This window comes from Antedon mediterranea, chromosome 3 (genome assembly GCF_964355755.1).
Source record: "Antedon mediterranea chromosome 3, ecAntMedi1.1, whole genome shotgun sequence".
Lineage (NCBI taxonomy): Eukaryota > Metazoa > Echinodermata > Crinoidea > Comatulida > Antedonidae > Antedon > Antedon mediterranea.
In genome coordinates, this window is record NC_092672.1 from 18,989,807 (window position 1) to 19,002,227 (window position 12,421).

At 36.9% G+C, this 12,421-nt stretch overlaps 2 protein-coding genes and 1 long non-coding RNA gene across 4 annotated transcripts in view; 2 read left to right on the forward strand and 1 right to left on the reverse strand.

The window, feature by feature from the left end:
* LOC140045005 (SH2B adapter protein 2-like) overlaps nucleotides 1–12,421 on the reverse strand; it is a 44,328-nt gene that overhangs the window by 15,092 nt on the left and 16,815 nt on the right. The gene's annotated exons all lie outside the window — the stretch shown is intronic.
* Nucleotides 6,778–7,858, forward strand: LOC140045580 (uncharacterized). The gene is made up of 3 exons (XR_011844598.1): nucleotides 6,778–6,807; nucleotides 7,352–7,459; nucleotides 7,841–7,858. It is a non-coding gene; the product is annotated as an uncharacterized lncRNA (long non-coding RNA).
* Nucleotides 8,498–10,093, forward strand: LOC140043277 (piggyBac transposable element-derived protein 4-like). Its single transcript, XM_072087778.1, has one exon. The coding sequence runs from the start codon at nucleotides 8,498–8,500 to the stop codon at nucleotides 10,091–10,093; it is 1,596 nt and encodes a 531-aa protein (XP_071943879.1).

Sequence of the window (12,421 nt, forward strand, 5' to 3'; positions counted from 1 at the left end):
GATTCTAGAGTTCTGTACTGTTCTGTAATCATTCGTAATTATAATGTTTCAATCAAAGTTTTCTGTATAATATCTTTCAATGCAATAATGAATAATAAAGTTCAACTAAAATCAACTTCTTGTTTCATGTCTATTTACAAGTCTAGTCTCTTTGGTGGGCGAATATTATTTCTTTTTGGATATCGACGTATGGGTGCAGTTTCTTGTGTAAGAGATGCGCTGCCAGTTGTAACAGGTGTGTCGGCGTTAACATTTCGAGTAAGGTTATCTGATTGTGGAGCGTCTGTTGGATTTAGTATTTCTGGAACATGGTCATCCTGGGTGAATATTTCTGTAGGAGTGACATTCACCATAGTTGGGTGTAGTTGATCAGCATGACGCCTCCATACTGTTCCAAGTCCTGTGTCAACTGTGTAAGATAGTGGACCAGTTTTTCCTTGTATTTGAGCTGGTATCCATTTCTGGTTTGTGTTACGATAATCACGGACCATTACTGATTGTCCGGGTTGAAACTCTCGGATACTGGTTCCACAATGTTTTGCAAACTTCATACGATCTTGACCTTTCAAGACAGTAGCTGTTAGATCCGGTTTCAAAAGATCCAAACGCGTTCGTAGATTGCGTCCGTAGAGTAATTTTGCAGGTGTTTCCTTGGTAAGTGTATGAGGAGTTGTTCTGTACTTAAACAGAAATGTACTCAGATGTTGCTGTAATGAACAACAACTGTTTCCTCTTGCTTGCTTAATGGCCAATTTAAACGTTTGCACAAATCTCTCTGCTAGGCCATTTGTTCTGGGGTGATATGGGGATGATGTGGTATGTCGAATACCATTTGCTTTCATGAAATCTGTAAATTCCTCCGACTTAAATTGAGGACCGTTGTCCGATACAATTTGTCTGGGAATACCATATTGGCTAAACATAATTCGCAATTTCTCAATAGTCAGTTGTGCTGTAGTAGATCTCATTGGATAAACTTCTGGCCATTTGCTATGGGCGTCAACAACAATTAAAAACATAGAGTTCATGAATGGCCCTGCAAAATCTATATGTAAGCGATCCCATGGGGCAGATGGCCACTCCCAAGGGTGTACTGGTGCGGATTTTGGCATTTTGCTTGTTTGCTGGCAACCGATACAAGATTTACAAACTTGTTCAATTTCGCAATCAATGTTAGGCCACCAGATGTAAGAGCGAGCTAAGTTTTTCATCTTAACAATCCCAATGTGTCCATCATGTATTTCATTAAGAATAGCAGCACGAAGTCTATCTGGAATTAGTACTCGATTTCCCCACATTAAACACCCTTGATGGCAAGTAAGTTCTGTAAGACGGCGCTTGTAGGGTGTGTACGCTTCTTGGTCAGGAAGTTTGTTAGTCCCTTTTAAAACAGTATCTAATACGTGTGACAGAATCTGATCTTTCTGTGTTTCTTTCCGTATTTCTGTACTTGATATCGGCAACCTTTCAATCTGGGAGGTGTAGAATGTAGATGCCTCATCGACGTAATCAATCACATCTGTAGGTATAGGCAATCTACTCAATCCATCAGCATTCCCATGAGCGTGCGTGTTGCGATATTCGATATCATATGTATGTCCAGATAGGTAAAGGGCATATCTTTGTAGTCTTGCAGCAGTCATTGCTGGAATTGACTTTTGTGGATGCAAGATGCTTACTAGCGGCTTATGATCTGTCACCAAAGTAAAATGTCGGCCATGCAGGTAAGTATGAAACTTTTGTATTCCCCAATAAAGTCCTAATGCTTCCTTATCTATTTGGGCATAGCCCTTTTCAGCTTTTGTTAAGGAGCGAGAAGCAAATGCAATTGGTCTTTCCTTTCCGTCTGGCATAATATGTGAAAGAACGCTACCAAGGCCGTATGGCGATGCATCACAGGCTAGTTTAACTGTTAGTTCAGGATTATAGTGGCATAGAACTTGGTCTGAAGTTATAAGTTCTTTGACCGCTTTAAAAGCTTCATCACATGAATTTGTCCATTTCCAAGTTTTTTCATTTTGTAAGAGTTCATTCAGGGGTGCGACTATGGACGATAAGTTTGGCAAAAACCTACGATAGTAATTTATTAAACCCAAGAATGATCGCATTTGCTGTTTGTTGTCAGGTTTTGGCGCATTGATAACTGCATGTATCTTGTCAGGGGATTTCTGTAACCCTTTTTCAGTTATCACATGACCACAGTATGTGATGTCCTCTTTGAAAAACTCACATTTCTCACGATTTACTCTTAAGTTGTATTTCTCTAATCTCTCTAAAACTGTGTCCAAGTTTTTTAAGTGTTCCTCAGTTGTTTTTCCGCTGATGATCATATCATCCAATATGCAAGATGTAAAGGGTACATTTTGCAGTACCTGGTCCATCGCTCTTTGCCAGATTGCAGGAGCTGAGGCTACACCAAATGGAAGTCGGTTATATCTAAATAACCCTTTATGCGTATTAATAGTTAACAGTTCCTTTGAAGTGTCTTCCACTTCCATCTGTAAATATGCTTGTTTAAGGTCAATTTTTGTAAATTTCTGACCTCCTGCTAGAGATGCAAAGATATCTTCTATTTTAGGTAATGGGTACTGTTCTACTTTCATCACAGGATTAATTGTAACTTTAAAGTCACCACAGATTCTAACTTGCCCTGACTTCTTCTGTACAGGTACAATGGGAGCTGCCCATTCGCTGTATTTCACAGGGCTAATAATCTCTTGATTTTGTAGTCGTCCAAGCTCTTTTTCGACCTTGTCCCTCATTGAATATGGGACATTTCTTGGCTTGTGGAACTGTGGTTTGCTGTTTTCAGTTATGTAGATACTAGCTTTAATATTCTCCAGTTTCCCCAATTCATCTTTAAAAACAGCTTTATGTTTTTCTAAAATTTCATCCAGACCTTTAGTTGTTGCTTTTGCCTCATCAATGGCTTTTATTTCATGCCAATCTAATTTAAACTTCTTTAGCCAATCACGTCCGAATAAGGCTGGTCCGTTCAATGGAACGACCAATAACTCTGCAATTTCTTCATGATTGTTAAGACACACTTTAGTATTTAGCATGCCTATTGGTACAATAGTCTCACCAGAATATGTTTTCAACCTAATTGTAGTTTTCTGTAATGGTAACGACTGGAATGCTTTCTTGTAGGTCAACTCTGGAATCAGTGATACTGATGATCCAGTGTCCAATTCCATAGGGATTTTCTTTCCATTTATAGATGCAACCACTATAATTGGCTCCACTTTTGACTTATGATTTGCATATAGCATAGGTTCATAGTTGACTTCCTCTCCCTGTACATACTGTACATTCTTTTTAAGGTTACCAGTGTTAGGCTTTGACACATTATTGTCTTTCTTTTTCTTCATGCATACTTTTTCTAGATGTCCTTCCTTGGAACAGTAATTGCAAACAGTATGTATGTGCCTGCAGTGATCAGCTTTATGGCCTGTATTACCACATCTGTAACAGTGTGTAGATGCTTTACTTTGTTTATGACCTTGGTGTCTTTTAGATTGGTAATTTTTTGTAGTAAACTTATTTACATTGCTCTCACCTGTAGTATTTGGTGTCCTTGTTTTCTGAAATTCTGTAGCATCACGACTTGCTGTTTCCATAGCTACAGCGGTTTTAATTGCATCATCTAATTTAAGGTCATGAACCGCCAGTAAACGTTTCTGAATGTTCTCTTGACGCAACCCGCAGACGAAAATGTCTCGCAGTGTCGAGGTCAAAGTGTTTCCGAAATTGCAATGAATGGCTAACCTTCGTAGTTCAGCAATGTATGAAGCAATGCTTTCCCCGCTATGCTGTTCTCTTTTGTAGAACCGAAATCGTTCAGCGATTTCCGATGGCTTTGGGCAAAGATGTGTCGTGAGCTTTGTAATTAAATCTGCGTAAGACAGTGTCGCTGGTTTCTCCGGTGAACACAAATTCTTTAGTAGCGTGTACGTTTTCGGTCCGATGAGTGCAAGCAATGCCGGTACCTTCCGATCATCATCGACCTTGTTGGCTACAAAATATTGATCTAACCGTTCGGTATACGAATCCCAAGCTTCTAAAGATGAATCAAATTCTTCCACCTTTCCTATTATAACTGCCATGCTCATCTTCGTCGCCAAAATTTATGTTGTATATAGTAAATTATAATGTAAAGTAAGGGCTCTAAACACAGCGTGTACAACTAAACATTTATTCAGAAGAGAGAGAACAATTATGGCACGCCAAAGGCGTCGTTACAACATGCATATATAACACTTATAAAATATATAAACTGTAGGCTAGGCCTTTAGGGTGGCCTACTAGCTAGGCCTACTAGGCCTAGGCCTAGGCCTATATTAGGCTACTAGCCTAGGCTATTCTATAGGCCTAGCTAGCTAGGGCTAGCTAGGCTAGGACGGATTAGCCTAGGTAGGCCTAGGCTAGGTCGGCTAGGCTAGGCCTAAGAAGCCTATAGCCTAGCTAGGCCTAGTAGTATAGGCCTAGGCCTACTACTAATAATACCCTTTTTAGGCCTGTAGAAACTTACTTCTTGGGCCATCGTCAACTAGGCCTAGTAGGAGCCTAGAGGCCTCTAGCTAGTTGTCGATGGCCCAAGATACTAGGCTAGGCCTGGCCCTAGCTAGCATAGGACAGAGAGAGATACAGATAGGCTAGGCCTAGAATACTAAATGTAGCCTATATAGGCCTAGGCCCTAGGGATACCAGCCTGTGGTTTAGTAATACTAATAGTAGGTATGCCTAGGCCTACTACTAGGCTATACACACTCCGACATAGCCTATAGCTATACTATAGTAGGCATTCTAATAAGTGTACTTGTTAGTCTCTCTGCTTTAGTGGACTAGCAGGCCTTCCTACCGGTAGCTCTTGGCCAAGTATTGTCGTCCTAGTCTCTATTAGACCTTGGTTAGCTACCTAGGGTAGGTAGACGAATAAAAAAATATATATTCTCAACAGGAAGATCATGGTACCTCAGAAAATGATGACTTGGATAGTGGAGATGATATTGATAATATGGAAGAAAATGTAAATTATGGAGGAGGTAGCTTTGAAATGGAACATGATGTAAGTAAAGTAGTATCCTCTTGTACTGTAAGTACATATACGTCCTAGCTAGAAATACGGTACCACATACCATATACCATGTATATATATCTTCTACTTGTATGGTAAATGTCATTACATCATAGCCATCTAATACGAATGGCGATCTTCGCAACAAGCTAATGGTAGGTTAGGTTCAGTTGATAGTTGAGAAATGACATGTATAATACACTGTATGTCAAACCCAAACAATGTTAGCCTACTATACTAGGAAAAATAACATACACGCTAATTAATATAATATGTTGGTTTTTTTTGTGTACTATTTACATATTTAAATATATTCTCAACAGCAGCATTATGATATAGCAGAAAACGGTGACATTGGTGATGGTTTTGTTGAAGAAGATGTAAATGAAGGAGGTAGTTTGGAAATGGAATATGATGTAAGTAGAGTATTTATTTACACAAAATTACTTTTGTGTTTACAATCAAAGTATATTTATCAAAATGTTGGTAAACTCAGCCGTTTTTGTTTGTACCACAAATTTATAAAGTGTAGACATAAAGTAATATGTTTATTTTTTTTATTCCTTACTAAATAAAGATAATTTTATTTTTTATTCACAATGCATAGAAGAGGAAATTGGAGTGGAGTTGTGGCTTGGTGGTTATGATGCTTGACTATCAATCTAAGGGTCCTGGGTTCAAGTCAGGATTTTTTCTCATGACTATTAATTGCAACTCCACTCCCAAAGACTTGTAATAAGTCTTTGTTTTTGTAGAGCATCTTGTGTATATGTTTGTTCTGTGAACTGGAGAGCCACCTTTGAGAGAAGGACAGTGATTGAGTTCAATTATGGTTATCCTTGGCAATTTGCCTAAAATTGAATGAGATAAGAATGATGTACTGTACATTGGAATATGCAATTTGTTAGTCATCCTACTAGTACGTAGGGTAGCCTATCTTACACACATATTAAAATATATTCTCAACAGGAGGATCGTGGTACAGCAGAAAATGATGATTCGGACAGTGGCGGTGTTGTTGTTGTTGAACAAGAAGAAGATGTAAATGAAGGAGGTAGTTTGGAAATGGAATATGATGTAAGTAGAGTATTTATTTACACAAAATTACTTTTGTGTTTACAATCAAAGTATATTTATCAAAATGTTGGTAAACTCAACCGTTTTTGTTTGTACCACAAATTTATAAAGTGTAGACATAAAGTAATATGTTTCTTTTTTTTATTCCTTACTAAATAAAGATAATTTTATTTTTTATTCACAATGCATACAAGAGGAAATTGGAGTGGAGTTGTGGCTTGGTGGTTATGATGCTTGACTATCAATCTAAGGGTCCTGGGTTCAAGTCAGGATTTTTTCTCATAACTATTAATTGCAACTCCACTCCCAAATACTTGTAATAAGTTTTTGTAGAGCATCTTGTGTATACGTTTGTTCTGTGAACTGGAGAGCCACCTTTGAGAGAAGGACAGTGATTGAGTTCAATTATGGTTATCCTTGGCAATTTGCCTAAAATTGAATGAGATAAGAATGATGTACATTGGAATATGCAATTTGTTAGTCATCCTACTAGTACGTAGGGTAGCCTATCTTACACACATATTAAAATATATTCTCAACAGGAGGATCGTGGTACAGCAGAAAATGATGATTCGGACAGTGGCGGTGTTGTTGTTGTTGTTGAACAAGAAGAAGATGTAAATGAAGGAGGTAGTTTGGAAATGGAATATGATGTAAGTGTAGAGTATTTATTTACACAAAATTACTTTTGTGTTTACAATCAAAGTATATTTATCAAAATGTTGGTAAACTCAACCGTTTTTGTTTGTACCACAAATTTATAAAGTGTAGACATAAAGTAATATGTTTCTTTTTTTTATTCCTTACTCAATAAAGATAATTTTATTTTTTATTCACAATGCATACAAGAGGAAATTGGAGTGGAGTTGTGGCTTGGTGGTTATGATGCTTGACTATCAATCTAAGGGTCCTGGGTTCAAGTCAGGATTTTTTCTCATAACTATTAATTGCAACTCCACTCCCAAATACTTGTAATAAGTTTTTGTAGAGCATCTTGTGTATATGTTTGTTCTGTGAACTGGAGAGCCACCTTTGAGAGAAGGACAGTGATTGAGTTCAATTATGGTTATCCTTGGCAATTTGCCTAAAATTGAATGAGATAAGAATGATGTACATTGGAATATGCAATGTGTTAGTCATCCCACTAGTACGTAGGGTAGCCTATCTTACACACATATTAAAATGTATTCTCAACAGGAGGATCGTGGTACAGCAGAAAACGATGATTCGGACAGTGGCGGTGTTGTTGTTGAACAAGAAGAAAAAGATGTAAATGAAGGAGGTAGTTTGGAAATAGAATATGATGTAAGTAGAGTATTTATTTACACAAAAAAGTATTTTTCTATAATAATAATAATAATAATAATATTACTTATGTATTTTTCGTATTAAAATTAATATTACACAAAATCAAAAAGTTAAAATACAGTAATAACAAAAAGTATAATAATAATAACAAAAATTATAATAATAATAATAACAAAAATTATAATAATAATAACAAAAAGTACAATAATAATAACAAATGAGTACAATAATAATAACAAATGAGTACAATAATAATAACAAATGAGTACAATAATAATAACAAATGAGTACAATAATAATAACAAAAAGTACAATAATAATATGTTGTTTTTGTGTTATTCTTTTCTATAACAATTTTTTATTTGTTATTATTGTGAGATGGAATGATGATGTGCATTGGAATAAAATGTAAGTACATATTTTATATAACATATAGTAATGTAACATTAGTAATATAACATAATGCAATTGTCGGATCTAGGTGATAGTTCTTGACTCATGCAATCCTCGCTTTTGACAGCTAAAATAAAATTATGAATTATTATTTGGTACCTATTTTTGAGAGACTATGAATGTTACATGTTAGCGCTGCCCCATTCAAAAAATCCTGGATCCGCTCCTGAATTGTAGACATAATATGTTTCATTTGTTTTATTTTTACTAAAATATTTTTTAATTTTTATTATTCACAATGCGTGATCATGTGTGAGGGAATCATGGTGTACATTAGAATATGGTGTACATTAGAATATGATGTACAGTAAGTACTTTTATTTATTAAATATTTATTTACATACAAACAATTTCAAATAATTACAAAAAAAATGTGAATAAATTATGAATCATGATGTACATTTTGCTATGAATAAAATAAAATGAATTTGTATTTTACACACATAATATTTATTGAGTTTGGTACTTATATTCTCAATAGGTAGATGAAGAGGATATTGACGCGGTGGGCGAGGAGGACGCGGTGGGCGAGGAGGACGCGGTGGGCGAGGAGGACGCGGTGGGCGAGGAGGACGTGGTGCCATGGGTGGACAAGATGTGATTGGGAATCAACATCAAGATGGTGATTGGGAAGCTAACAACTGGCAACCATTATATATCCCGTTCACTTCTGTACCAGGGCCAACGGATTCTGTCAATATAGAAAGGGATGAGCCAATCAAATTTTTTGAACTTTTCTTGACAGATGAATTTGTCCTGAAACTTGTAGATCAGACCAATCTGTACGCTGATCAAAGCATCGAACAACAACAACGCCTTAATGCACAGAAGGAACATTCACGCTCCAAGGCATGGAAACCAGTTACTGTCCAAGATATAAGGAAGTTTCTTGGACTTATGTTCCTAACTGGCATCATTACAAAACCAGAGCTCCAGCAATATTGGTCCACTGACGAACTCATTTTAACCCCAATGTTCAGTAAGGTAATGTCGAGAAATCGCTTTGAAATTATTCTTTCATATTTCCACTTTAACGATAACAGTCAACGCCCAGCAGATTGCACAGACAGGCTTTATAAAGTCAGGCCTATCTTGGACCACATGCTGACCAAATTTCGAGAGCTATACACTCCTGGCCAAAATATATCAATAGACGAAGGGATGTTGTCGTGGCGGGGCCGATTAGGTTTTAAGGTTTACAATAAAGAGAAACCGATCAAATACGGAATTAAGTCATATGTCTTAACGGATTCAGCCACAAGCTACTGCTGGCAGCTTAAGACTTATTGTGGAGTTGCCGCTTCTCTCGAGGAAACCATTCTTACTTTGCTTGGTAACCTAACAAATAAGGGGTATCATCTGTTTATGGACAACCTCTACAACTCCGTAAGATTATCAAAGAGACTTTTAGAATTGGGAACCCATGTGTGCGGCACACTTAGAAAGAATAGGGGTGAGCCACCTGCTGTGCACAACGCCAGTACAAGCAATATGCAAGTGGGCGATGTAATTGCTTTGCACAAAGAGAACGTGTTGTGTGTTGCCTGGCGTGATAAACGTGTTGTGAAGGCTATCACGACAATAGGAGAAAATGGTATGGTGGAGGTAAATGTGAAGCAAAGAGGGGTACCGGGGGGTCGAATAGCCAAGATGAAGCCAACCTGCATTACACTTTACAACACATATATGAATGGTGTTGATAAGCTAGACCAGTGCATTGGATATTATCCATTTACCAGAAAGTCGGTCAAGTGGACGAAGAAGTTTTTTTTTTATATTTTGCAAATCGCAATGTACAACGCATATGTTTTGTACAAATGCAAACTTCAAAGTCCTCAATGCAAATCACTATCCGATTTCATTACAAGTGTCATTAGGTCCATGATTAAAATGGAAGACGAAGAAGGAAATATTGTACCTGTAGATGAAGATGCAGCGGTGATAACTCCACGAACGCCTACAAATGACCCTGCAACACGACTAGATGGTATTATGCGTAACCACTCGCTTAAACTGATAGTTGGAAATGGAAATAAGCTTTATCACACACGAGTATGCAGAGTTTGTAAAAAGAAGGGTCTAAGAAGTGAGACAAGATATATCTGTGGATCATGCAACATACCCCTTCACAAAGGTGCATGCTTCACCAACTACCACTCGCTAAGAAAATATTACTGATTCAGTGTATAAGGTGTAATTAATTCTTATAGGTGTTTAATTGTTTGGGTGTAACGTGTTTGATCAAATAAATTCTCCCTTGAAAAAATATAAATCAATATTAGAAATTGATAAAATACAGTAGAATATAAGGTAAGTAAATTGTAGATCATAAAATATATTGAAAATTTAAAAAAAAAGTAAAAAAAAAAAAAAAAAAAAAACATTAGCCAGTCTCATGTAGTCAGGTTAGCTCTTGCTGTGTTTCCATATTCATTTTTCAATATTTATTATATAATTTTATGAAATGTTCATATTTTTTTGTGACGTTCTTGGTTTCTGGTGACCACATCAAAAATTTAATTCTGTTCTTTTGTAAATTGTTAATTATACTGTTCTTTTTATGTTACTATTATAATTATTATTATAGATTTTATACATAGATTATACCGTATCGTTTGGTGTAATTCCCACTCAATTTTACTTTTTGAGAGACTGTAGATTAGACTATGGTTCATAAAATCGGATGTAAAAAATAAGTGGGAGGTGGGATATACCCGATTATCTCTTAGTGTACATGAAATCTGTAATCTGATTGGTCAATATGTATGAGATATAATTCCGCATTACGCCCATTTACTTAGTCAAGCGGATCAGAAGGGTAATATATCCCGTATTACCTGTTTGATGTTTTTATGCGCGCGTTATTTATGTATTGTATTTTTATCGTTGAGCGCATGCGTAGTTGTGATTTCAACCATCGAATATGAACACGTCTCTTGGTCAAAATTGGTTGTGTACACTAAGGCCCTGTTCAGACCCATGGCGTTAGACCGTTTTAGCGTACAACGTTACTAGCAAGGTCACGTTACAAACCGCAGAGAAAAAAACGAGGTGTTCAGACCCATAGCGTACGATTATCGTTACAACGGAAGTACGTCATTCAGGTTGTTTCTAGTTGCATATTCATGTGCTCTTACACACGTGTTTTCATCATTATTTCCACTGTATACAGGCCTAGATCTCAGCCCTACAATTATGACAAAATTTGCCGTAAATAAAACATACCTCAGCATTTATTTAAGAAAAATATAGTAAAGCCAAATTTCTGTTTCTATTGTTTTTATTTTGTAGTAAAAAACATTTTCCCCAGGCTCTTGTGTTACGAAAATAAAGCAGGCCTCGTAATGATGAAGAAAAAAATGATTGTGATTAGTCTATCCAGTCCAGTCAAAGATTATATATTCTTTGGTCCAGTCGGTTGAAAATAACCCTTAACTTGCTAATAAAAGGGAAACAGCTCCCCTTGTTTGTTTACTGATTTTTTTAGGAGTTAGGGGGTTTTCAGCATTAAACTTGTCCAGTCTAGTCTGCCTTGTATGAATGAGTGACTTGATGTCCCAGGCTAGTTTTTAGCTTGAATGAAATGCGTGAATGGCTCTAGGCCTAGTTAGGCCTAGCTAGGCCTAAAAGCGGATGGGATCGTAGTCCCTTTGTTTAAATACAAGGTGCATGTATTTATGTCATTTGTTAGAAAATATAATGGTAATCAGTTGATAATAGTTTGTAGCCTTTGTAACAGTTGTATTTGTAGTGTAGTTAGGCCTTATTTATTCTGGCCTTTTTGTTATTGAAATCCATCTCGCACATTGACGATACAAGATGTCAGCCTAGGTCAAACCTTGTTTCGCGTCATAACAGGAAACGTTCTGATTGGATACAACGTTGACTTACAGTAGCGTCGTACGCTAAAACGGTACTATCAACCGTTTTCCACTACAACGCTACAACCGTTGTACAACGCGTTGTACGCTAATCCCCAACTGTTCAGACACACATTCTTTTAGCGTCGTACGCTAAAACGGTCTAACGCCATGGGTCTGAACAGGGCCTAAGAGATAAAATCGTTGCACCCTGCTTGTTCTTACGGAATACGGGAAATATCTACGTTCTGATTCCATATTCCATTCGGTCTTCGGCCTCATGGAATATGGAACCAGATTGTAGATATTTCCCATATTCCGTGAACAAGCAGGGTGCAACTAATATTACCTCTTAGTGTACATGAATTCTGTAATCTGATTGGTCAATATGTATGAGATATAATTCCGTATTACGCCCATTTACTTAGTCAAGCGGATCAGAAGGGTAATATATCCCGTATTACCTGTTCGATGTTTCTATGCGCGCGTTGTTTATGTATTGTATTTTTATCGTTGAGCGCATGCTTAGTTGTGATTTCAACCACCGAATATGGTCCAATTGCTTATATGTGTACGCTAAAGCTCGGTTCCCACTAGTACGCAACGTAAGAGAGTTGACCAGTCACACGCGTTTGTTCGAGTAATT

What these genes read in the sequence shown, in the direction of transcription:
- LOC140043277 (XM_072087778.1), top strand. Translation starts at nt 8,498, where the DNA reads ATGGGTGGACAAGATGTGATTGGGAATCAACATCAAGATGGTGATTGG.